The sequence below is a fragment of the Fukomys damarensis genome, unplaced genomic scaffold, assembly GCF_012274545.1.
Source record: "Fukomys damarensis isolate Sample0158 unplaced genomic scaffold, DMR_v1.0_HiC HiC_scaffold_36, whole genome shotgun sequence".
Taxonomy (NCBI): Eukaryota; Metazoa; Chordata; class Mammalia; order Rodentia; family Bathyergidae; genus Fukomys; species Fukomys damarensis.
Window position 1 is genome coordinate 39,308,714 of NW_022900948.1, and position 24,989 is coordinate 39,333,702.

Below are 24,989 nucleotides of genomic sequence, written 5' to 3' on the forward strand. Positions count from 1 at the left end.
TACATATAGTATTTATATATAGTATACAATACACATATAAAATAATATATAATATATATTTATATATTTTTATATATTTTATTTAAGGGCTAAGGTCTCACTATATTGCACAGGCTGGCCTTGAACTCCTGGGCTTAAGCAATCCTGCCTCAGGTGCCTCAGCATCTGCTTTTATACTATAAAAATTTAAAAACCTCAACTGCTTTTTTTAAAAGAAAAAATTAACATTACTTTAATAGTGTGGGACTCTTAAAGTGAATTATAAATTTTGAGTCCTAAAATAATTTGCCCGAGAAGAAGCCTACAAACTCACACAAACAATCAAAGCAGAGAAGTATATTACAAGAAAGAAAGCAGAGTTATCCCAGGTCAGCTTTTATCCCCCCAGGGCAGGCATGTAAAAACCATTAGAATAAACAATTACCTGACAACTCTTAAGAGCAACAATGGCCCCCTCTATAATCTCAGTGCTTGATAATAGGTCTTCTATTACCATCCCAACTTTGTTTATTTTTTAAAGTCAAGATGACTTCATAAATCTTTTCTATATCATGGTGCATCTTTTGACAACATGGAGCCTGGGCAATGTTATATGTAACTGTCCATTCTAAATGCTTTCTTTGCATCGTTAACCACATGGTATGACACTGACCAGATAATTAAGACAGGTTTGTTTAATATTCTAAATGAAGCCCTATATGATTATCCATTAATCAAAAGTAAACTTCAAAATCTGGTCACTAAAATAAAAATCCCTTACATGGCCAGTTTACAATGCAATTATTGCTATGTATATGTTCACGGTCTGTAACTTTCTTTTTAAATGCAGGTCAACTGTTTAAGTGTATAAAGATTTATGCTTATTTAATTACTGACTACATAAAATTCACTTCTACGTGTGCTATCTTGATAGAGAAAATCCTGATGAGCAATTACATAGTGATAGCTTTTCACTGAAAGGTAAGAAAATACTTTTACAAAGAAATTGTAGAAATAATGAGAATTAACTTCAACAGGGATCTGAAAATGGAAAGAATTAATTTTCCACATTTGCTTTTCATTAATGTCTTATAGACAAATTGGCCGAAAAGCCAACTGGAAGGAACTATTCTTTTTCCCTCTCTTGGGGTTGGCTGGTTTGTTAATTCAGTCAGTCAGTTTTTAATTTTATATAGTTTTATAGTGGGCAACTACAAAGTTCTAGGTACAGTATGACTTACAGGAATGTGGAGATTTAAAAAAAATACTGATTTCTGTTCTAATGGAAGGAGAGCAAATATTAACCAAATATTCCCACAATTAACTAGATGTCTTACATTTATAATGAATGATTTCTTCAGAGGGTACAGGGTGCCATGGAGACAGAGCACCAGACTCAGTGCATCCCCATGCTTGGATAGACAGACCCAGGTATGAATCTTGGTTTAACCTTTAGTGGTTGGACAAGTTACTTCATGGGCTTCCTGCCCTTTCAGAAACAGGCTAATAACCACCATAATAACCATACCAAAGACTGGTAAAAGTTTCATGAAATGACACAAAATGCCTAATCTGATCGCAGTGGACATTCAATAGATGATGCCACCTCCCTCTGTCTTATGTTAATCCTTCTCTGATGCTATCTGAAAGAAAATGATTATCCAGTGACATAGTATTAATTTCCATGTCCTAAAGTCAGTGCATACTTTCTGTTGCTTATTCCCCAAAATTCAATGTGTCCCTTAAAAGAGATGCTCGCTAATGGTTTACACTGAGCTCCATCTGCAGCACCAGTTCCAGGGTTCAGAAATTTTGGTTTAAGTAGGGCCTGCTAAGAGCCTTTGCGGCTCAATGTAACACACACCCCATGAAAGGGAAGGCCCTGATCTTCCCAGCCAAGAGTATCAGAAAATGCCTGGAAAAGACAAGCCCCAAGGAGTCATGTTCCCTAGACCTCAGCCACACTCAGACCCCAAGAGAGGTATGGACTAGAATTCTCTGAAAGCTGAGAAGAGAAAAAGAAAGCAGCATCTCTATGGCACCAGAGGACATCCTTGGAACTTTACATTTAATACTTTACTTGCCCCTTACATTTTCCATAACAAGATAAGGGCACTGGGGCTCCAAGAGAATAAGTATGTAGCCCAAGGCCCCAGAATGGGGAAGCACCATGTCTGGCTGTCTCCAAAATTCATGTTCTTTCCAAGACAGCAAACTATATCATATTAACAACCCCATGGTTATTGCTTGTTTCAATTTGTAATGCAGTAATTTAGTCATTTTAAATTAATCCTTGAAAAATCACCATGAGATTAAAATGCAAATTTCAACATAGCTACAGCTCAATAGTGATTCTATGTCAGAAATCACACAAATTGGTCTTACAAAAGTTCAGATTCTCCTTAGAGGGAAAGCTTTTCTGCTTCATTTCGTATTTTAGGTATTTCTTTTTTCCTCCTGAATATCACAAGTCAACTCTAGCGGGGCTGTAGGCTATAATCGAAACAAAACTTTCCAAGCCTGGGTCACTACACCCCACTGATGAGCAATTTTTGGGCTGACAACCTCAGGTCTGTGAGCTCGGGGTTCTGTATATGTAAAACGGGGCTCATGTCTACCTCTCACAGAGTAGCTCTAGGGATTAAAACGGAATGGAGTATGTTAGGAGTGTGACAGATTGGTATTACTATTCTGCTTAGAAACAAACAAGGCCAGCCTTTTACTGGTTTGCAAAGGAGGATTTACGGGACAATGGGTCATACACAGGGAATTGGTTCCTTAGAGGCAAAACCAGCAGAGGGAATGTAAATGTTTTTAATGGTGGGGGCAGGGAAGGTGCCATACAGTGCAGATAGAGATTGGAGGTAGGGCTATGAAGGAGACGGTTTTTAAAAAAATTCTTTGTAAACTTAATAATTGTGTTTTTAAAATTAAGAAATTATCAGAGCTTTCAGGTATTTTTAAATAGTCCTTAAAAAATAAAAGGGGAATGTAAACTAGGCAGTAATTTTTGACATAACATTTACCACAGAAAAATATGATGAACTAAATGTCCATTATTAGGAAAAGCATAGTTAAAACAGAAAAATATGGGGCCAGGGATTTAGCTCAGTGGTTCGGTGGCCTGCCTTGCAAGCTCAAGGACCCGAGTTCAATCCCAAGTACTAAAAAAAAAAAAAGCAAAACAAAACCAAAAACCAAAAATATGATATATTAAACATCCATTTTTTTCCCTCTCTCTAGATACCATCCTCCCAGGAAAAAAAAATCATAAAACAGGTATAATCCCAAAGAAGACAAGAAGAGACAATAATGGAAGAGAAATGTCAAATTTTTAGAAGCCAAAAAAGACGTTATTAAAGAAATGCTTCTTGACCTGGGGCCATTTGTTCGCCAGTTGGCAATGCCTTGGAGACACCTGTGGTTGTCACAGCTGGGGAGGGTTGTGCTTCTGTCATATAGTGAGTGAGCAGAGCCTAGCTATGCTGCTAACCATCTTACAATGTAAAGACAGCTACCTGACCCAAGTGGAAACCAGAGGGCCCACAGAGGCTGAAAAAGAAGAGCTGGAAGCTAAGGTTGAGGTTGAGGAAATAGGGCAATAAACATGAAGCTCAACTCACACTAAAGAATTCCAAAAGGCTCAGGAAATGGAGGCTCAGAACCTCTGAATTGTGCAAATAAAAATAGGAGGAATTCAATCCCAAGATTTTCCTCTCCGCTCACTCAGCTCCTCTCCTGCACCTTTCCAGAGGAATAAGTGTTTACTGTCTAGAGGAACTGATGAAAGGCCTGTCCCTCTTTTTTTTTTTGGTACCGGGGATCAAACTCAGGTCCTTTTGCTGGTGAGGCAGGCGCCGGAACCACTGAGCCAAATCCCTGGCCCTGGCCTGTCCCTCTTAAGTATGACTTGGCCTGGAAAATACAGCAGGAAGAACAAATAAGGAGAAAGGGAAGGAGAAAATAAAAAGGGAGAAGGAAAAAGAGGAGAAAAGAGAAAGAGGGATTGGAAGAGGAAAGGAAGAAAGAGGGGACACGGGGAGAAGAAGAATTTGTTTAAATCTAGGAATACAAGTCTCCCAAATGGGAAAAGTATTGGCATGTGATAGCCAAAATAAGAAGCTCAAAAGAACAGAAAGAATTGTTGAAGACAGAGAAGACTTATTCAAAGACATGGAAAATAAGAGAAAAAAGAAGAAAATTAGAGGACTAATACAGGAGATATATATCCAACCAGGTGGGGAGGAAGAAAAATGAAGAATTTTTTTCAAACAAATAATGTGAAAAACTTTCTAAGCTTTAAAGAACCTCAGTTTCCAGACTGAATAGGACGAGAGAGGGCCCATTGCAATGGATGACTTTACTGTGCAATTTCAGGATATGAGAAGATAATGGATCAAAAAACAGTAATAAGAGGAATTAGAACAACCAAGACTTCTAAATTGCAATGTAAAGCTAGAAGTCAGTGAACATCATCTTCAAAATTCTGAAGGTAGAGATATTTCCAATTTAGAATTCCATAAAGAACCAAACTATAAGGAGTAGAATAAATCATTTCTAGCTTTTCCAATTTCTAAAAATATTGCCTCCAACATAAAACTTTCTCTAGAAATTACTGAAGAAGTAGTCACCAAACTAAGGGAATAAAATCAAGGAAAAAGATGTAAAATTCAGTAAGTCTTACAGGACAAAAGTTATACAAAAAAGGAAATGTATCCATAATCTACCTGCTTCCATATGTTCATTAAAATGTAAACATAAATTACTGACTTAATCTAAAATGTTTCTGAAGATACAGAAAAATGGGAAAGGAGAAATAAGCAAAGGAAAGAAACTATTGTGTGTGCATTTGTGTTTCTATGGAAGGAAATCAGAGGTGGTAAAAAACTGAACTTGCATCTTCCCTAAGAAGATCAATAGATGATATATCAAGCAGGAAAAAAATTAAGAATAGCAATCAGAACATGGAGAAATACTAAAAACTGTTAGAAGTCACTATGAGAAATATGAGAAGTGAGAAGTACTATATAGAGAATGTGGAAATTGCTGGCTTTCATCAAATACTATGTGGTACTACATGGCTTTCTAAGCAATTAATATACATCACTTTAATAAGAATAAAGAAACCTTGAAACAAAAATATCATTAGTGAGGTGTGTAGCTCAGTGGTAGAATGTTTGCCCAGCATGTGTGAGGCTCTAGTTTGATCCCAAACTGTACCAAAATAAAACAAAAAACAACACTAAAAAAGGTGAAACAGAGTAGATAACAAAGGTTTTAGAATACTTTTAAATCAAAAAGTGCACAACAATATGAATATCACATTTGTGTTTAAAAGTGTACAATTCACACATAAATTCTGTAAATTCACACAGAAAGGATTGGGGGGATGCTCATTAAACTCTGAAGGGATTAGAGGATGGAGGAAGAGATAGCAATAATGGGAGCTTTTCTTTATTCTTTTTTTTTTAACATGCACTTCAGTATTAATTTTACCCAATACAGGTTTTTGTGAAGAAGTATTACACAAATTCATAATACATTGTTATGATGAAAATCAGATGACTGTATTTTATATGATTCCCAGTTGCATTAAAAAATATGTAGCTCCTAAAGTTTAAAAGAAAATCAAGGAACCATTTTGTCTCAAACAAAATATCACCCAAACTACAACACAAACAGTGGGGATTCGCCTGCTCTAAATAAAACAGGTGCTGAGACTGAGTGCTCTGGTCAGCCAGCTTCTATCTCCCTCAGGCCTTCCTGGGGCCCCAAAGTATCTTCAGGGCTCCCAGCAGCACAGTTTTGAAATTATTATCATAAAGATGAAGGAAGGTAAAACTCAGAACATGATCTTCCCTGAAATGGGGAAGGCTTTCCACTTGTTTTCTGTTATCATGCACATACACATACATATATTTTTCTATGAAATGGAACTATTTAAGTAATAATTACCTGTTTCCCGAACATATCTATGTACCTATAAACCCTGCTATGTCTGTAGGGGCAAGGATGAAAATAGCAACAGAATTTTATTAAGCTTTCCAAGTTATTATTCTGTATTCATATTACCTAAAGCTTAGGGTGCCTTCAATCATTTATATTTTCCTACAAAATTTTGTCTGTTCATAGTTTTCAAGTTTATTAAAAGAGTTTAAGATTATTTTTTTTCAAAAATAGTTTTTAAATGTTTTGATTTTCAATTTTATTTTAACAGTATTTACAAGTAAGGAAAATGGCAATTCCATTTTCTAGTTTTGGATTTTTTAATTGCTATTCTTTTTCCAGCTTCTTTTGGTTAGTTTATTTGGTGTCTCTGAAGATTAAAATTGAATCCAGTGTCTTTGCACTGAGCTATATATCTCCATCCCTTTTTATTTTTGATTTTGAGACAGCACCATGCTAAATTGCCCAAGCTAGTCTCGAACTTGCTATCCTTTCACCTCGGCTTCTCAGACTGGGATTACAGTGTGTGACACCACATTTGGCTCTTTTTCTACCTTCTTAAATTAAAACTCAAGTTTATTACTTTTACAAAAGCATTCAAAAACCTGGGGATGCTGGCTCATGCCTGTAATCGCGGCACTCTAGGAGGATAAGGCAGAATAACTACAAGGTTGAGCAAAGCCTGGGCAACTTAGTAAGACACTGTTTCAATCAACTATCAATAAAATAAAATAAAAACTAAAATGAGGCTGAGGATGTATCTCAGTGTGAAGGCCTTTGGGTTCAATTCCAATACAGGAGTGGAGAAAAGGGGCTTCAAAGCTGTCAGTTTGTGATTCTGACCACATTTTCTGGGTATTTGTTCTTCAGTGTTTTTGTTATTAATTTCTAAACAGTATCCAATTTTAATATTTTAATCTCTATGATTAAGCTGCCATTTCAAGTAATGATTATTTTAAATTTTAATTTATTGATTTCTAGCTTTATTTCACTTTGATAAAACGATAGTGACCCATAGTGTTTAATGTGTATTCTATTTTGAAATTTTTAGAAAATAGTATATAATAAATTTTTATAAAAGTTCCATGACATTTGAAATTTATGCTTTAATAGCCTTTAGCTATTTGGTCTTTTAATAATCTTTTGCCTCTGTTTCTGTCTTCTTTCAAGATTTTCTTTCCTGGTTCTTTTTAAGTTTCTCCACTTTTACACAGAACTGACCCCTAAGCATTAGTGATCACTCCTATACTGCAGAAATTCCCCAATTTCCTAGTTCATAGTGGCTTCCTCTGCCATGATGAGACCATTTTTTCCTCCTTAATTTTATACATCTTTTATCATTTCAATGGAACTTTTTGAGAAATGAAAACTAAAAATCCTGTGCTCAACGTATAGTACTCAAGACTTGAAAATCAGCCTTCATTTGAATTTTGAATCTACTACTTCTTTTTTGCAGGTCATTGAGTGTGTTACTTAAATCCTCAGGGCTCTGTTTCTGATATAAAATGAGAATAATTATGGCAGTTACCATTTAAGCTTCTTAAGAGAGGTAAATAATAAACAAAGGCAAAGCACTGACCACATCACTTGAAAAGTAATGGAATAATGGCTATTGTTGTTGCAATGGGAACTCCAGTCTGAATTTTTTATTACTTAATGTCAAATATGAGTGAAGTAACATTTTTTACCACAGCCTCATCATATAGATAATAAATTTTATGGATATTCTTGATAATCCCAACTTATTAAGACTGTTAGCCGATCACAATGCTACAGCCTAAACACCATAAAATTACTATTACTTGACATTTCTAATCTTTCTGCTATAATAAACTTAGAAAATTTTTCTTTCCATGAATCTACTATAGTTACAAAATACCAACACCATTTATTTTAGTACGTTGAAAAGAAAATTAAATATATACCAAAAGAATTGAAAGTGGAAACTCAGATAACTGTACACCAATGTTCAACAATAATCAGAAGGTGGTTATAACTCAAGCATCCACTGATGGATGAAAAAATAAGCAAAATGTGAGTATATGCACACAGGAGAATATTATTTAGACTTAATGAGTAAGTATATTCTGACACATACAATATGGATGAATTTTGAAGATTTTATGCTAAGTCAAATAAGACATATGCAAGAAGACAAACATTTTATTATTCCATTTAGATGAGGTATATAAGAGCAGTAAATTCAGACAGGAAGTAGAATGATGGTTGCCAGGAATTGGTGAAGGGAGAGAATAGTGAGATGTTCATTGGGTACAGAGCTTCAGTTTTGCAAGATAAAAAGAGTTCTGGAGATGTACTCAGCTACCTCATCTTTGACAAAAGAGCTGACCACCTCCACTGGAGGGAAGATAGCCTCTTTAATAAATGGTGCTGGAAAAACTGGATCTCAAGCTGCCAAAGATTAAAACTAGACCCTTATCTTTCATCATGCACTAAATTAAAATCCAAGTGGATTAAAGATCTAAATATTAAAACAGAAACATTAAACTAGCTGGAAGATAAGTTAGGCAGAACTCTTGAAGACATAGGCATAGGAAAAGACTTATGAACAAATCCTCAGTAGCATGGGAACTAGCCGAAAGAATCAACAACTGGGATCTCATTTTATTGAAAAGCTTCTGCACTGCAAAAGAAACCATCAACAGAACTAAGAGACAACCTACAATTTGGGAAAAAATTTTTACCAGCTGCTCCTCAGACAAAGGACTATTATCTAGAATATATAAAGAACTCAAAACAATCAGCACCCCCAAATATAAAGACCCGATTCAAAAATGGACATCTGAAATGAACAGACATTTCTCAGACAAAGAAGTAAAAGCAGCAAGTAAATATATGAAAAAATGTTCCACATCACTGGTCATTCGAGAGATGCAGATGCAAACAACACTGAGCTTCCACCTCACCCCACAAAGAATGGCTGCTATCAAGAAATCACACAATAACAAATGTTGGCGGGGTTGTGGGGAGAAAGGAACCCTTCTCCATTGCTGGTGGGAATGCGGACTAGAGCAACCACTATAGAAATCAATATGGAGATACCTCAAAGAGCTGGGACTAGAGGTTCCATTTGACCTAGCCATCCCACTGCTGGGTATCTTTCCAAAAGAATTAAAAGAATCATATCACAGTGATGTATGTGCACGCATGTTTATAGGAGCACAGTTTGTAAAACTTGGAAACAGCCCATTTGCCCATCAGCTGGAAATTGGATAAAGAAGATGTGGTTTTTCTATAAAACAAAATACTACTCAACCATAAAGAATGAGAAATTAGATTCATAGGAAAATGGATACATTTTGAGGGTATACGCTTAAGTGAAATAAATAAGTCACACATGTGTAAATACCAAATAGTTTCTCTGGTGTAAAAAACTATAATAGTACATAAGATCCTAAATGAGATAATTAACAATGTGAAATAGGAAGAAAAGGGCTAAAGGTGTAGGGAAAGTGGGAAGGGTAGAGGAAAGGGAATAAGGGAAAAGAAAAAATACGAGAAAATGAAAAAATGGAAATAAAGTGTTTGTAAATGGGGAGGGTAGGAGGGGGTGAAGGGAGCACAGGGACAAGGGGAAAAAATGAGAACCAAAACCTGTCATGTAAAGGTACAAGACCCCAATAATGAATGTAACTGTACAGTATATCTAAAATGTACCAATAAACTCAATGACAGAAAAGATGGCAATGAGACATCAATGTAGAATAACATCTTTTCCTTGTCTTTATGATCTCTATACTTTGCAGTAATTTCATTTTTCTCCTTTTATAATACATTTTCTCTTTGCATTTAGTTTTGTAATATATTCTGTCTAAAATTATGATTTTTATAATTATATTTTCAAATGTATCTTTTTATTTTTTTTAAAAGAAGTAGGAAACAGAGAAAATAAAAATTTTAACACTCCCAAGTACTTACATTCTCAGGTATGCTGGGAAGTTCTCTGGTATCAGGCACAGTAAAGTAAGAATGCTGGAAAAGAAAAGTACAAGCTGGATATTTCTTTGAAGAATGTATTACTCAAAATTCAAATAAATGATTTGAAGATACTTCCTTACTCAGAGGAAGAGAACAGAGCTGTCAGGAAATTATCCATGGACTGTTTTCTTAGCACAATGTTAGATTAAACCAGCAGGATTAAACCATCAGTTTGGTAGATAAAGTTGTTTTCTATGAGAGATGAACTTCTTCAGGGAGTATAAATGAGGAACTTAAAGAGGTTACAAGGCTAAATTTCCTTATGATACTTGCAGGTTTCTGAACACATGAAAGTAGTATGTTTCACAACTTATTGTTCAACAATGCAAGTAGGCTCTAGGGACCAAACAGCACTAAATCCCCTCAGTGATGGTCTCTGCCAACCAAAGCTGTCATTTTCTTTTAGCATCTGAGCTTTTATCCACCTATAAACTGTGGCCAAAATCTGCCCAAGTGATATTAAGGACAGTTCCAGTTGAAGGATCACTGCACTACAGATCTTTAATAATGGGGAGCCCCACCAGGAAGCACAATCTGGGAATAAGCCTAACTTCCAGTTGGATTGCTAGTGGAGGGAGTTGGAGACTTGGGGTCTAAATTTGGCCTCTTCAAAGACTTTCAAGGAGGCATTTTCATATATGTATCCAGCATGTGTCCTTGAGTTTAGATGAAAAGAAGTTCAACAGATAACACCTCATTTGCTGCTGTTAGACTCTGAGGACTGGAAAAAGCCTGGTGTGGCCCATTAAAGATGGTATTGTGCAAGGCTAGGAAAGGTCAAATGCAGAGACAGTCAACTTAGCCATGACCAAGGTTTAAACATGGACATCCAAGTGTCATTTTTAAGAAGTCCTACCCTACACCCTATTTCTGGGTAACTGCAAACTAAGTAGGGCCTAGAACAATGAATGCACAGGCTTTCAAAAAGAGAAGGCTTTAGGAACCACTGTAACAATAACAATAGTATGAGACATTTGTCTAATATTCAGCAGAAATTTATGGAACACTTCACAATAAGCACTTTATAAATTATCTCTAATCTCCATAATAAATTATAATATCATCATATTATAAATGGATTCTTATAAATTAACGTTCTGAGAGGTAAAATATTCAAAGATCAGAGAGCTCATATGTGGCAGAACTAGGTCTATATAATGAGAACTATGCCCTGTCCACAACAGACTATTATACCCATGCTTTTTATGTACAAATTATAGCTATGAGAATTTGAATTAAAATAACAAACTAAAAAATAAAAACAATTATTTAAAATATTTTTTAAAAAATATAACCTTCAATGTATTATTACAAAATTTATGCATGTATGTCAAAACATTACCTATGAAATATAGTAGATGGTATGACAAAGAAACTAATTTAACAGTGAGGATTAGAATAGGAAAAGTAAAGCACAAGGCTGAAATTTGAGCCCATGAGATACCAAATTCATACCACATTCCTAAAACAGAGCTTCTGGAAACATTCAGAACCAGATGTCCACACAGTGATGGAGTCACCAGTGAGAGAAAATTCTCTTACGTGTCGGCCACTTAGCAGCTATGTGAGTTCAGGCAACTTCACTTAATAGCACATAATCTCAGTTTTAGAATCTGTAAATGGGAACTATAATGTCTGCTTCAAAATAGTTGTTAAAAATAATTATATATATATGCAGTGCCTACTATTTAATGGTATTTTAATATAAAATTATTATTTGCTCTCAACTGTCAGCTGCATTTCTATTTTTCTCAATCATATAAATCAGGCACATGGAAATAGTCTCTTATAGAATGACTAAAGATCCCAAGTCCAGGACTGATATTTTATCAACATTTTGGGATTTCAATTTGGAGAGAATTCATAATGAAGAAAGGAAAAAAAAATCTGCCTCTACAGATGCAATGGATTGTAAATAGTGAGCCAAAGCAATTCCAAAATTGAGTAGTCCCAGGGCTGTCCTTTGAGATTCCGTTTTGCTCCATTGCCCATGAAATGCTGGGGACCAGGGGAGGTCAGTAACATTCCTAGAAACCACTAGCATGAAACAGCTGCACACCCCAACAGTTATTTCTGCCCAAGCTGTCTTGTCCTTGAGGCCTGGCAGCAGACTGCCTGTGCAGCCATTTGGGGAAGGAGTAGCCCTTCCTCCCCAGCAGCTGGTGACCCATTCGGCTCCTCCAGAGCTACCTGTCGGATGTGATTACAGACTGAAGCTGCGAGATCAAGCTGCTTAGGAAAAGGGACAGAGACAAAGGCAGGATTGCTTAGCTTTAGTGATGTCTAGGGCAGGACTAAAGCTCATTTGTTCTTTTCTAGACAGAACCCCCTTGCCTGCAGGAGTTTTTGTACCAAGGTTTCTTTCCTTCCTACACTCTATTAAAATCAGCAAAAACCTCTATAATTTTCTTACTTCCTCCTTCCCTCCCTTTTCCCTGCTTTCCTTTTTTTGTTTGTGTTTTTTTGTTTTGTCTTGTTGTTTTTTTGTACTGGGGATCAAATTCAGGGCCTTCAGCTTGCAAGGCAGGCGGCAGAACCACTGAGCCAAATCCCTGACTTTGTTGTTGTTTTTTGAGACAGGGTCTCATGTATCCCAGGCTGGCCTCAAACTCATGGCAATACTCCTGCCTCAGCCTCCCGAGTGCTGGAATTACAGGTGTGTACCACCACATCTGGCTTTCCTCTTCTTCCAACACATGACACCATGGAAAAACACAAACGGTTTTGAGGCCAGCTTTAGGTTAAAAACCTGAATCTTACCATTTCTTGCCATATGAATTGGCATGGGCAAGTACCTTTTCCTTTCTAAACTGTTCGTCTATGAAATAAGAATGCTAGTAACTATTTTGTGTAATTGTTTTGAATATTAGAAATACATATTTGGTATACATTAAAAGCTTAATAAAGCAGCAGATCTGTCATTAGTTACTGGTAATAATATGGCTTTCAATTTTATCATTTGGAGAAACCTATAAGAAATATTAACTTTCTTTAGGAGGTAGATATTTTTCCTAACCACTGAACACGAACACTATACCTAATAAATCTGAAAGAGAAAACTTTCAGGCCCCACAATGTAAGAAAAACGACTCCTGGAGAATCATGGACACTTGTAAAGCCTATCTATCTGAGAATTTTGATGAAGGTAGTGATAAGCCTTCTAGCTAGGCAATTAAGAAAATTCCAGTAACTGAAATGTAAAAAAGATCCCCTGAACCTCTTCTGATGCTTTAGCTAACAGATGAGGAGAATGAGGCCCACAAAGTTAAAGGTCTTGATTAAGGTTACCTAGGTCAGTGGCAAAACAATCAACTAGGATTGAAATCTCCCAGTAGGTAGTACAGAGGAATTCTACCCTAGTGCACTGCAGAAGATGCAGCATATCTTTAAAAGCATTCAAAGAAATGATTCCTACTGTATAGAAGAAATCATGTTAAGCATTCTTACTCTCTGTATTGATGGGACACACAGTCTAGCGAGGGAGACAGGAAAACAGACCATTCCAATATGGTAAAACTAATTCCTACAGAATATAAAAGGTACTTGGGGTAACTTACGAGAAGCATTAGCTAAGCCTGCAAGGTCAAATTAGGATTTCTCTGGAAATAAAATCAGAGCTGATTCTGAAGGATGTGTGTGGGAGACCTGGCAAACAGGGAGAAAGAAGGCTGAAGGCTGGGGTTGCAGGATGGGCTTCAAAAATGGGAGATGTGCAGCAGAACAGGGGCAAAGGGTGACCAGGGAGTCCACGACAGAGGCTGAAGAGGCAGGCAGGGCCAGCCATCCTATTCCCACCTAGAATCTGTGTTCAAGGAGGTATAGGTGAAAGGATGATGGCCAGAGAATAGTCTCGCGCATTTGAGAACCATTCATTTCTCATGAAATCTCAGGGAAAGGAAGAAGTCCCCCTTATCTGCCATAAGCCCACAGTTCTCAGAGTACTCAGGGTAGGAGAAGGCGAGGTGCAGATGACTAAATGTGATCCCATTTGGCCAGTTCCCTCTGAGTGTTCATATGAAATGCTTTCTCAGGATGGCTTCTCTTCTGCCCCACTTACCACGCTGAGATGAACAGACATGCCTGGGTCTGGGACGGGAAGTCTATGCAGAGTTTCAAGAAGTTCATTCCACTGACTCTCCTGAAAGAAAAAGCAGGCCTCAGTCACAACACAACACTGAACCCTTAGTAGTTTTGGGCACACAGTGAGCAGGGCTGCATGAGTGGGAGGGTGGGCGAGGCCAGCCCTGTTACAAGAATAGTTTGATATTCAAGTAGGGCTGGACCAAAGACTCTGCGTATGGCTCAAACATAAGAGCCAAACAGATCCTCCTACACTGAATTTGACATTTACTACTCAGTGAGACACCTACCATGACCGCCTTTTATGGATCATATACCATAAGCTCTCCACAAATCTATCCCCTCAACTCCATAGCAACAACTTTTAACTGCAAACAATCTGAGCTTCCAGGGCGGGGGCGGTTGGGAGAAATAATGATGGCAATGTGGATCTTGTCTTCATCATCATTACCCTCAATTAATTTTATCAAGTGTTCACTGGGTACACACGACAGCCTCCAATTATGGAAAGTTAGAAATGAACTAAGTACAATATAGGATGACGGTTGTGCATTTTAATTAGTGAAACTGAGCAACAGAATGACATACAAAGAAGTACAAATTATTCAACTGAAAACAAATTCGCCTTTAAAATGCTCAAAAGAACACTGATTATAGAATGATTCAAAAGGCATTTCTCCCACCTGGTGGAATTCTTTGTGCTAATATAACAGTGATAAGTTCACACTGGTATCTATTTGTTATGTATCTGATCCTTCCAACGACCCCATTTCACAGATATGATGAACGAGCCTCTGAAAAGCGAAGCAACTTGTCTCACATCACACACTCAGCTGCACAGCCATTGCATTGCATTCAATCCCAGGACCCTCTGCCGTTGGAAGTGAACTTAAGAAAAAAGTGGATGAGTCAAGACTATAAGCCTGTTTCCATTTGAACTCTGATAGACAAACAGATTTCTCACAGAGCACATGAACTTACAGGTGTGGGCATTTGTGTTTACTTTTGTTCTGAAATAGTCTCAAATTTACGGGATAGTTGTAAAATGGTATAAAAAGCTTTTCATTTCCTGAACCAAGAATGCATCACTGACATCCTGCCCCATCATCCACAGATACAAACAAGATATTATCCTCCATAAGCACAGTTAATTATCATGATCAGAAAATTAACCTGCAGCATACCATCTAATCTTTAGATCTTATTCTCTCTAGTCTTCTTCTGTCTGGAACAGTTAGTTCCTCAGTTCTTCCTAGATTTGTATAATATTGATGTGAGCTCACCCATTTTGTCAATTCTCAATTATCTGATATTTTTTCATGATTCAAATTTTAATTTCTTTATTGATATTTCCATCACTTCATTCATCTTGCTATTTCTATTGTGAGATGACTCCCTTTGTAGTTATTGAGTATTTCATGGAGTGATACTTACTGTAAATGTCTCATTCCTCAAATTTTCAACTTACCATTCACTCATTTATATTGTACTGGGTCCTTGGTTTTTGGTTTATTCAGTAGGCCATAATCCCTTGCTATCAAGACTTGTCTTTTTTTTTTTTTTTTTAATACCAGGGATCAAACTTACAACCTCATACTTGCCAGGCAGTCACTGTGTTGCTGAGCTATATCCTGGGCCCAAGACTTGTCTTAACGCTACCAGAGAGGACTAGTGGAAGACTCTTGGCCCTTCAAATTTGTTGTTGTTCTTCTGGTAGGTCCCTATCATGTTTTTAGTACTTCCTTACTTTTTGGTACACAAGATATTTTAGGCTCATCCTATATTTTCCCTTGCCTAGCACTGGAGCCAGCCATTTCCTTAAGGAGCCATGGTTCCTTTTAGTGGGGAATGGTACTTAGAAGCCAAAATCTGGACACCCACACTGTGAACAGGCAGCTGTTCAGCTCAGACACCTTGTCTTACTATCCCTTCTACATGGCTGCCCTCAGGGTCCCTTTCAGGGGATGATAACTAGGCTGGGACCTGGACACCTGATGCAGAGCTGCCATGGTCACACACACACAGAAACACATGTACAATCTGCAAGAGAAACCTACATGGCCCAACTTGCCCAAAGACTTGTAGATGGGAGAAGTTTGGGTTTGGGGGTGGTAGGGAGAGGTAATTCTATTTTTTTTTTTTTAATTGCAAACTGTTTCCTCTTGTTCTAATCTGGTAGCCAACACCTTGCAAACTAGCCAGTTGTAGACTAATTCTCTACCACCTCTGTCATAATTCCTGTAACCAGAAGAAACTTTATAAAGAGTTATGGCTTCAGGAAAAATAGCCTCCAACTGGCAAAACAGCCTCTAACACACCAGGAGGCAGAGGCCTTGCTGAAGGATTGGCCCAGAGGAAAATGAACTGGGGTCATAATCTGCTCTCCTCTATTCCTATGCTGTACCTATCCAATGTTTCTTGATCATAAGATATATTTTTTAAGTATATTAAGTTCTATTGTTGTTTTTCAGAAAACTGTGAATCAATCTCTAATTAAAAAAATGTTAAGGGCCTACATGTCATACAATTTTATTTATTAAAGATACTTTTCAAATTTGATTGAAAATCTGAATATCTGACTAAAGATAGCTGTGAATCAAAAATCAATGTCCAGACCCAAGGCAACTTTCTAACTCACTTATCAAAGAGTAAAATCCTTTATGATGGAATCCCTGCCAGCTAAACTTCTTTCAGAATGAGAATAGTGATCAAGAGAACTATTTCCATTTCTATTAGATTTCTTTTCTTTTACTGTGACCTAATCAGGAGTAAATCTAACTTAAAGACAAGATTTATACATCATACATGCAATTTCTACCTTTCCTCCAAAACAGCACTTCCCAAAGTGTGTTTCAGGAAATACAGCTATCTCAGAATATTATTTGCCATGGAATAAAAAGGCCTCGGGGCCAAATGATAGGGGAAGCACTGCACAACAAAGGTTTCTTTCTTGTAGGACTTCTCAGAGCCTACATTGTATGAATCTTAAGGAGAAATGAAGCACAGCTTTCACTCCTTTCAACCCCAATAATAATGAACTACAGTATTTTTTTTTAATGGAATATTCCTCAGAACTTGGGTTCTGCAGGAAAAAAAATGAAAAAAAAATTTAGCAGGCATAATAGATCACTTTAACTATAAAACCTATGCTATTTACAAGAAATAAATGTAAAAAATTAGATACATGGACAAATATTAAATTCACTAATAATCAAAGAAATGAAGTTAAAACAATGAGACTTCTTACATGTCAAATAAACAGTGTGCTCAAAAAATGATGTGGTGAGAGTACTGTGACCCAGGTGTTATTGTATACTGCTGCTAAAGAGATTTTTAAAGAAGTAATACAATTATTTTAGAAAGCAATTTGGCAAATGTTTTAAAAATTTAAAAATATTTACATCTACCAAGTTTACAATTGTCAGTCTGGAATTCTTCTCTTAGGAAACAATCCAAAATGAAGAAATGCTTCTTATGCTCAAAGATGCTAATGGCTATATTTTTTATAATCATGAAAAAATCCCAAATAATTAAAATGCTCATTAAGAATAAACTATTCCTATAAAACTATGCATGTGATATGATGTTATGTGGCCATGACAAATGTTTATATTTTTTAGTAGTATGGGAGAAATTATTCTAATAGTGCCTGAAAATATGGGCTACAAAAGTCTGAATATAGTTCAATTTTCTTCTGTCATACAGGGATGAGATCTTAGTATATTATTTCTTCCAAAAGTACAATTAGGCATAGCTGAATTTTAAAGTAACTTTTACATTTGGAGAAAAATTACTGTGAAAACACCACAAAACTCTATCAATATGGGACCTCGGGCAGCTGGATGGGCACTTAACTGGCATGAAGTGTATTACTTGCAAACCCTAGATTGTAGCATGATATTAGCAATTCAAATCAGCACCTCGGCAAAATTATAATTTCATTCATGCCATGAACTTTCAGGGCTGCTTGGGAATATTAGACATTTGTGAACACTAACTCTATGAATGCTAAGGGTCTACTTATTATTTAATTTAAAGAAAAAAATAAGGAAGAAAACAACTCCAATACTAGTAGTACTTATTTTAGGAAAGAGAGCAGTGCTAGATTAAGGGCGATTTTCTTCTCCTTCCCACTATTTTCTGAATTTCTCACTTTCTATAATGAGCATATATTTTTATTTTTTGGTAAATGTTTTAGTGAAATATAACACATTTATTGCTTTCATAATCATAAAAATTAAAGTTTACTTGTTAAAGTAATTATTTTTAAAAAGGCAAATACCTGTCTTTTTGTTGTGTAATCTGCCAAGATGTTAAGTAGCTTATAAAATATCTCGAACCACGGGAGATAGCTGAGGGGAGAAGAAACAGAAATATTAGCATGCAAGTTAAAAAACAGAACCAGGATCCAACTCAAGACAGATACATTTGGGTTTTTCCTCTATATCCTGAAGAGTCTTCCTGTCATAGACTGTGCTGAAATCACAGATGGGCAAAATGCTAATTATTTCTGGGATTTTAAAAAATTGCCTGTGGAGGCAGAGGAGTGAATGTCCATTATGAATTATTCTCATGCCTCAGAGCTAGACCTGATTCACAGAGAAGAAATTCAAAGCAGACTCTGCAATCAGGCCCATCTCTGAGCGGTCACCAGGCCTCTCCTATCATACCCACCATCCCGAGGACAGGGTCTACCCAATTCTCATGACTGGACACAAACAGCTCCTGGTATCTGCAAGGTGTGCCATAGGCCCCCGGCACCCCAAGACACTCCTGTTGATACTTCAGACTGTACCTCTCCTGCACTTATTCTATACTGACCGCAAGATGACTATCTAACTCTTCACGCCGAATTCCCTGCACCAGTTCCTGACCACTGCTTCTCAAGACTTGCAAGATGGCCTGGCTGTTGCCTTTAAATCCATCCTCTGTGTGACTCTTTGGCCTTTGTAACATGCAAATCTGCTTCATATATTCAGTTAAATCCCTGCAATGATGTTCCATCACTAGGGGATTCAGCAGTTGGCACTTCTTAGGGTGGCTTTAGAGGCTTTTCCTTGTCAGGCCCTTGACCACCTCTCTGTTAATCTCTTTCTACTTGATCATGTGCCTGCTCCTCTCATGGCAGTCTCATTCCAGGAACATCAGCCTGCCTAAACTAGCACACCTCAGCCCTTTTCTCCCTCCCACCTACATGGTCTAATCTAGTTGATTTCTGCTCATTCTCCTATCAGGACCCCACTTCTTCCCTGTCTGTGCCTCATATGCCCTAATTCTCTCTTTTCTGTGCTCCCTTGGTCACACACATAGACCTCGTATAATATTCCCTACATGGTGTAGCACTCAAGGATGCTCCTGTCTTCTCTACAGACTGTGTGCAAATAGAGAGAAAGGAGCACACTTTCCTCCCCCCACCCCACCTTGTCTCTCAGTGTCAAGAACTGGGAGCCTGGCCTACAGTTCATGGTCAGTGTTTACCCAACAAACAGACAAAGACCAAAGGCAAAGTCACCTTGTGCTATGGAAAATCACTGAAAAGCATCTCTGCTCCCAAGAAGTTTTGCTACTTGCTGTAAATAGCCTGATTTTCTCTAAGGAACTTTCCTAAAGCTACACAGAACAGGCATGTGAGAAGCATCATACCAAGTGCTTGTTGCCTGCTCATGTCTGCACTGCTGAGCTAATGGTGCCCATTAATGATAGAGAGCTCTATCCAAGGCCGAGAACACATGTGACATCCTGCCTGGAGAGGGGATCAGCACCCGTACAGATTTCTGGCTGCACTGCTGAGGGTAATAAATGAAGTGAGAGGCAATAGAGAGGACAGATAAAGTGCACATTCCCCTATCAGTGACGTCTGCCTGAAGCCAGCACATGCTACTGTAAAATTTAAGTAGCTTATCAAAATATACTGATAAGCAACTTAACTTTTCACTTCTATGACAGCATTATCACTTATGTTAATATGTTTCCATCAGCTCTGGCAGCCACATATGGACTACTCCAGAGCAAATGGCTGCTGCACTCTCCGCAGTCCCTGTGACTCTGCAGAAAAATGTAAACATTCAAGAGGGATTAGGCAGGAGATAACGTCTCCCTTCCTCTTCTGCTAAGTAAACCTCAGCGAGTTAAAAGCCATTAGAGTATAACAAGTAATCCCCTCAGAAGAAAACTCCTACACAGATTAGAGGACTCTTAATAAACAAATTCAACCAAGGATTACAAATCTTTCTTTTCCTGAGAGGAAAATACCACTAGTTAAAATCAGCAACTGGGAGCTGGGGGAAGGGAAAAAGCCAAGAAGAGGAAATACTGGCCTCAAGCAAATGAAAGTGAATTTGAGTTCACTTCAGGAAAGCTAGAGGACATGTTATGGGTGGGTTGGCTTTGCCGATGGTTCAGGACCAGAGTGCAGTATAGTGAAGCAGCTTCAGACAACTAAGTTCAACTAACTGTCATGACTTCGGCGCAAAGCCTCCAGCCTCTACATTCTCACTTGCTGTGAGCTGACGGAAGGTGACATGGCAAGGAAGATGACTACCTGGCCCATAACAAACAGCTCAGCTTCTCACACTCAGCCCGTGTCTCACCAAATCAATTCTTTTTGGCTACGCTAGGCAGAACCATTGGCTGGAGAAGTTTTACAGCTACCTTGGAAACCAGCCATTTCTTTTTCCCTTCAGCCTGACTGGACACAACTGTTCCCCACATGTTGTCCCCTGTGCGTTGACAGATGAGTATCTAGTGATGGCAGTGTTAAGGTCTAAAACCAAAACCCAGCTGTCTTCTTTTTCAAAGGGTCCCTGTTTCCCGGCTGGGAGGCCAGGGTTCACAGCTGAGCTTTGTCTTGTGGTGTTTCCGGTCGTGCTTCATTAGTGCTGGCACCACGGTCTGTGCTGCCTGGAGGCTGCAGGTGAGGACATGGCGCCTTCACTCCATTTTGTGCCTGTCTGTCATCAGTGAGTCAACAATACGTCCCAATCAGAGACAGGAAATAAACACTCCATTAGGCTGCTCCTCCCTGGCACCCGAAAGGGCCCAAACCTCTTTGCTATTGCTGTGCTTGCTACCTTTACATAACTGCTTGCATCTTTACTACATGGACCTCTGTATGCTGGTTTAGTCCAAAGCTGGGGCCAAAATCACAAGGAGTTTCTGCATTCAAGAAGGACACAGTACCAGTTGGGAAGACAGACACGTAAACGGTAGAAAGTAAATGTTAGGGTGGGAGGATCTAAGAAAGTTTTGTAAGCATTTCTAAATTTCTGGATAGAATAATGAAATGGTCAAGGACCATACCAGCAGAGAGGAAAAACTCCAAAGGGGAGTGATCTACTTCCCAAGCACGTGCCAGGATCCATGCCTCTTTCACTAACCATGACTAATGTAACTGTCCCTGGTTCTCCCTTACTCCATTCCTGACAGTCAGATGAAGGGCCCTTGTTCTGGGTGAGGCCATCCACAGTCTTAGACCTAGAAATGCTCAGTTAGTATAGAAGGATTCCTCTCCACATGGTCTCTGATGTGAAATTACAATGCTCAGTCAAGAGACAGGGATAGATAAAAGAATGGGAAGAATAAGTATGCACATAGTGAGCATATGTACATATATTCTCTAGGTTTAGCCACTGAGAAGCCCTGAAAGCAGTGATACCCCAATTATAATGAGCACACTTAGTGCCCAGAGCTTGGTTTCTAAATATTATTCTCTACTAAAAGGAACCAAGGCTCCTTGAAGAAATGTCAGCTTCCAAAGCTGGAGCTGGAAATGCTTTGTGCTCAACACATATCTGGACATATCAAGAGTACATAATAACTAGTAAGGAAGGGTTCCCACTAACAAAATCTGTGACGATTTGAACAGCCAAACAAATAACAATAGAAAAGTTATACTAAAACAGGAAACCAAGAGTTGATACAGATGTAAATAACTGAAATGAAGTGTGATGAGGGAATGGAGTTACTCACATAGTCTCAAAGTTATTTCTTCACAATGTATTTGTTAATTTCAAAGGGAAAAAGAAAGATGCCTTGGGACACTAACAACTTGTTCGAGCAATGAAACAAGCTGAAATGCTGCACTACCTGAGCAAGCACATCAAAAGAACACAGCACCATGTGTATCACATTCCTGCCAAAGCAGCAGAAGCTCATCTGGAGGAAATGGTAGATAAACCCAAACTGAGGGACACTCTAAAAAGACTGTCATGTTCATAGATGCCTAGGCAATACTGAGGAACAGGAACAGACTGAAGGACACTGAAGAGATATGGCATATGAATGCAACATTGATACTGAAGTTTATTATTTAAAAAAACTTGAGCAAAAGAAATGCAAGGGTGATAGTTATATTACATCAGAAGGAATACGAATTTTCTGATTTTTAGGGAGTGCTGGGGATGGAAGCCAGGGCCTCACACGTAAGATAAGTGCTCTTCCATTGAAGGATTCCACATCCCCAACCCAAATTTTCTGATTTTATGACTGACATACAGTTATGCAAAAGAAAATAATGTTCTTTTTAAGAATGCACACTAAATTGTTTGGGGTTACTGGGTATTATTTTAGGAACATGTCTCAAATATGACAGGAAAAAAAGCCCTTAGTATTGTACTCAGGACTTTCCTTTAAGTTTTTATTGTTAAAAGAGGGGAAGAAGGTTTTCTTTTATCAAAAACACTGTAGGGGCCAGCATGACATGTGTTGGAAAATAAATGTAAAGTTTCGCAGCATGGCTATCAGGAGATACACACAATGGAGAGACTATAGCTGGTGGTAAGGATGAGAGTCACTTCCCATCTCACAGAGGATGAGCTTCAGCTAGGTCCGGAGTCAGGTGGTCACCAGTGAATGGGAGAAAGGCTGGAAGAGGTGGTGACCAAAAGTACTACAGGCAGAAAAATTCTTACAACTAAGGGTTGCAGCAAGGGCAAGTAAGAGCTGAGGCTGGGGGCAGGCGGGGCTATACTCTGAAAGGCCAAATTAATGGGTCTCCCAGTTATTCTATTATTTTGGTGGGGAACCAAAAAGTTAAGGAGGAATTACATCCCGAGGATGAGCACTTAGAATATGGTAGAAAATGATTATTTTCATCCTCATCTTTAATACAGCCCAGTGGATCTTTGCTTTATCAGAACCAGCGCCCAGTTTGCTATCTTAAAAAGGAAATCTTAATATAATCCACTGATTCACATAATTTGAAAAGATCAATATAATGTTTTGGCCCTATTTTAGAAGGAAAATAAAAAGAAAATGAATTAATAATAAGATCACACGTAAAAAGAGAATGAAAGTACAGTAAGATTTTGCCGTAAATACTCGGGCACATTATATTGGAAGGTACAGTGAAGCAGCACCTCCTGGGCAATACACAAGGCAGGGTGGTATTCATACCTATTCATACCTGGGTCCATACGTTTAAGACCAAGAAAAGTGACAAGAAATAATGGTTCCCCATTGTTCTTGGTAAATTTTTGAGAAGCACTTGAAACTCTACCCTAGGTACTCAAAGAGAGGCATTATCCTTTCTTTTCTTATTTTGTGTCTACAGATTTTGCCAAGATTCACTGTGTAGCAAAGCATCCCTTGGTTAAGGTCTCTGGCATACAGTATATAAAGCTTTCATATTAACCAAAACCCAAACGCTCCAAATTTTAAAAAGTACTGGGAAGAACACAGCCTTGTGTTCAATGACCTTAGATTGGTTCTCAGGTCTGCAAATTCCTGGATGAAATACCTTGAGAAAGCAGTCCCTCAATGACCCAGTCTATTCTATAAAAATGCACACAAACCACCAAATTTATACACCTGAAGTGCATATGAGACACCTGATGCAGGACTGGAGCCTCTTCCTGCTCCTCCCTGCCTAACTTTCTGGCTCATCTCAGCTGTGGGAAGCTCTCTGATCCCTGCTATCTGGGTCAGAGGCTCCTCCGGCACCCTACAGGAATTCCTCACACCTGCAATCAAGCAGAGTGGGTCAGAAAGCAGAGCTGTAATAAGAAGAAAATACTTACCAAGATGTGGTTGCCTCAAACAGTAAATCCTCACATACACTTAGCATCTAGCCCTGCTCCTCTGTCAGTGTCTTAGTCAAATATCTGCAGTAAAATGCAAATTGGCTGCAAAGTACAACTCTAGCCCATACACCAGGCACAAAACTTCATAAAGCCCATGTCAGAGACACTGGACACCTGCTCAGTGTTGAGGCAAAGTCACCATCAAATGAAGACCTGGCAGCACTAGCCCAGTTAACAAGCAAGGAAGAGGAATACCAAGAAAAACAAGCACTGTGACACAACAGCCACATCAAAAGAAAATGATTTCAATATCAAAGGAGAAGAGAAGCCTTTGGGAAACTGAAGTCCTCCTATACTTTTAGAAAAAATGACTCCTTTTATGATTATGCTGTGAAGGTCAAACATGAAGTATTATGAAGTCAGAGAGATTACAACCCTCTCCCCCTGAAAAACCATTTGACTCATTATTTATCTTCCAAAGAATTAATTCATTGTTGGAATTAAAAGCTAAATCTTGTTGAAGTTTTTTTTTTTTTTCCAAAAAAGTTTTTTTACTTTTTCTAGATAAAAATCCTAAACTTTTCCTGATTTTTTTACTGTGAACTCTTGGGTCTTCGTTTATAGATGTATTTTATTGCCAGGCTAGAAGGGTGTCCTAGGCTTACCCTATTAAGACTCCCAACAGTTGATACTATATGCTTTGCCACTAGTGTCAGCTCCGTGAGAACAGGAAGCATGACTCACACCTGTAACTGGTATATGTCAGACATTCAGTAAATCACAGCTTCCTGACAGATGTAACTCACCTCTATATTCTACTACGGTCCCTACATGAGTGCTGCAGAGTACCAAACAACCACCTCTTGTTGGAAGGTGGGGATCCAAATTTGGCAGGCAGCATTTTGGTTAGGAAAATGACTCAAGACTAAAAACCAACCCTGCTAATGTCCTGGTGGAGTCTGTGAT

The 24,989-nt window shown here is 38.1% G+C and overlaps 1 protein-coding gene across 6 annotated transcripts in view; it reads right to left on the minus strand.

Moving 5' to 3' along the window:
- Nucleotides 1-24,989, minus strand: part of Dennd1a (DENN domain containing 1A) — a 348,973-nt gene that overhangs the window by 244,237 nt on the left and 79,747 nt on the right. For all 6 annotated transcript variants that reach the window (XM_019205953.2, XM_019205954.2, XM_019205955.2 and 3 more), the window contains exons 2-4: nt 18,287-18,356; nt 13,982-14,062; nt 9,865-9,918 (exon numbers count right to left, since the gene is read on the minus strand). In XM_019205953.2, coding sequence (XP_019061498.1) covers nt 9,865-9,918; nt 13,982-14,062; nt 18,287-18,356 — 205 coding nt within the window. The remainder of the gene's footprint in view (nt 1-9,864; nt 9,919-13,981; nt 14,063-18,286; nt 18,357-24,989) is intronic.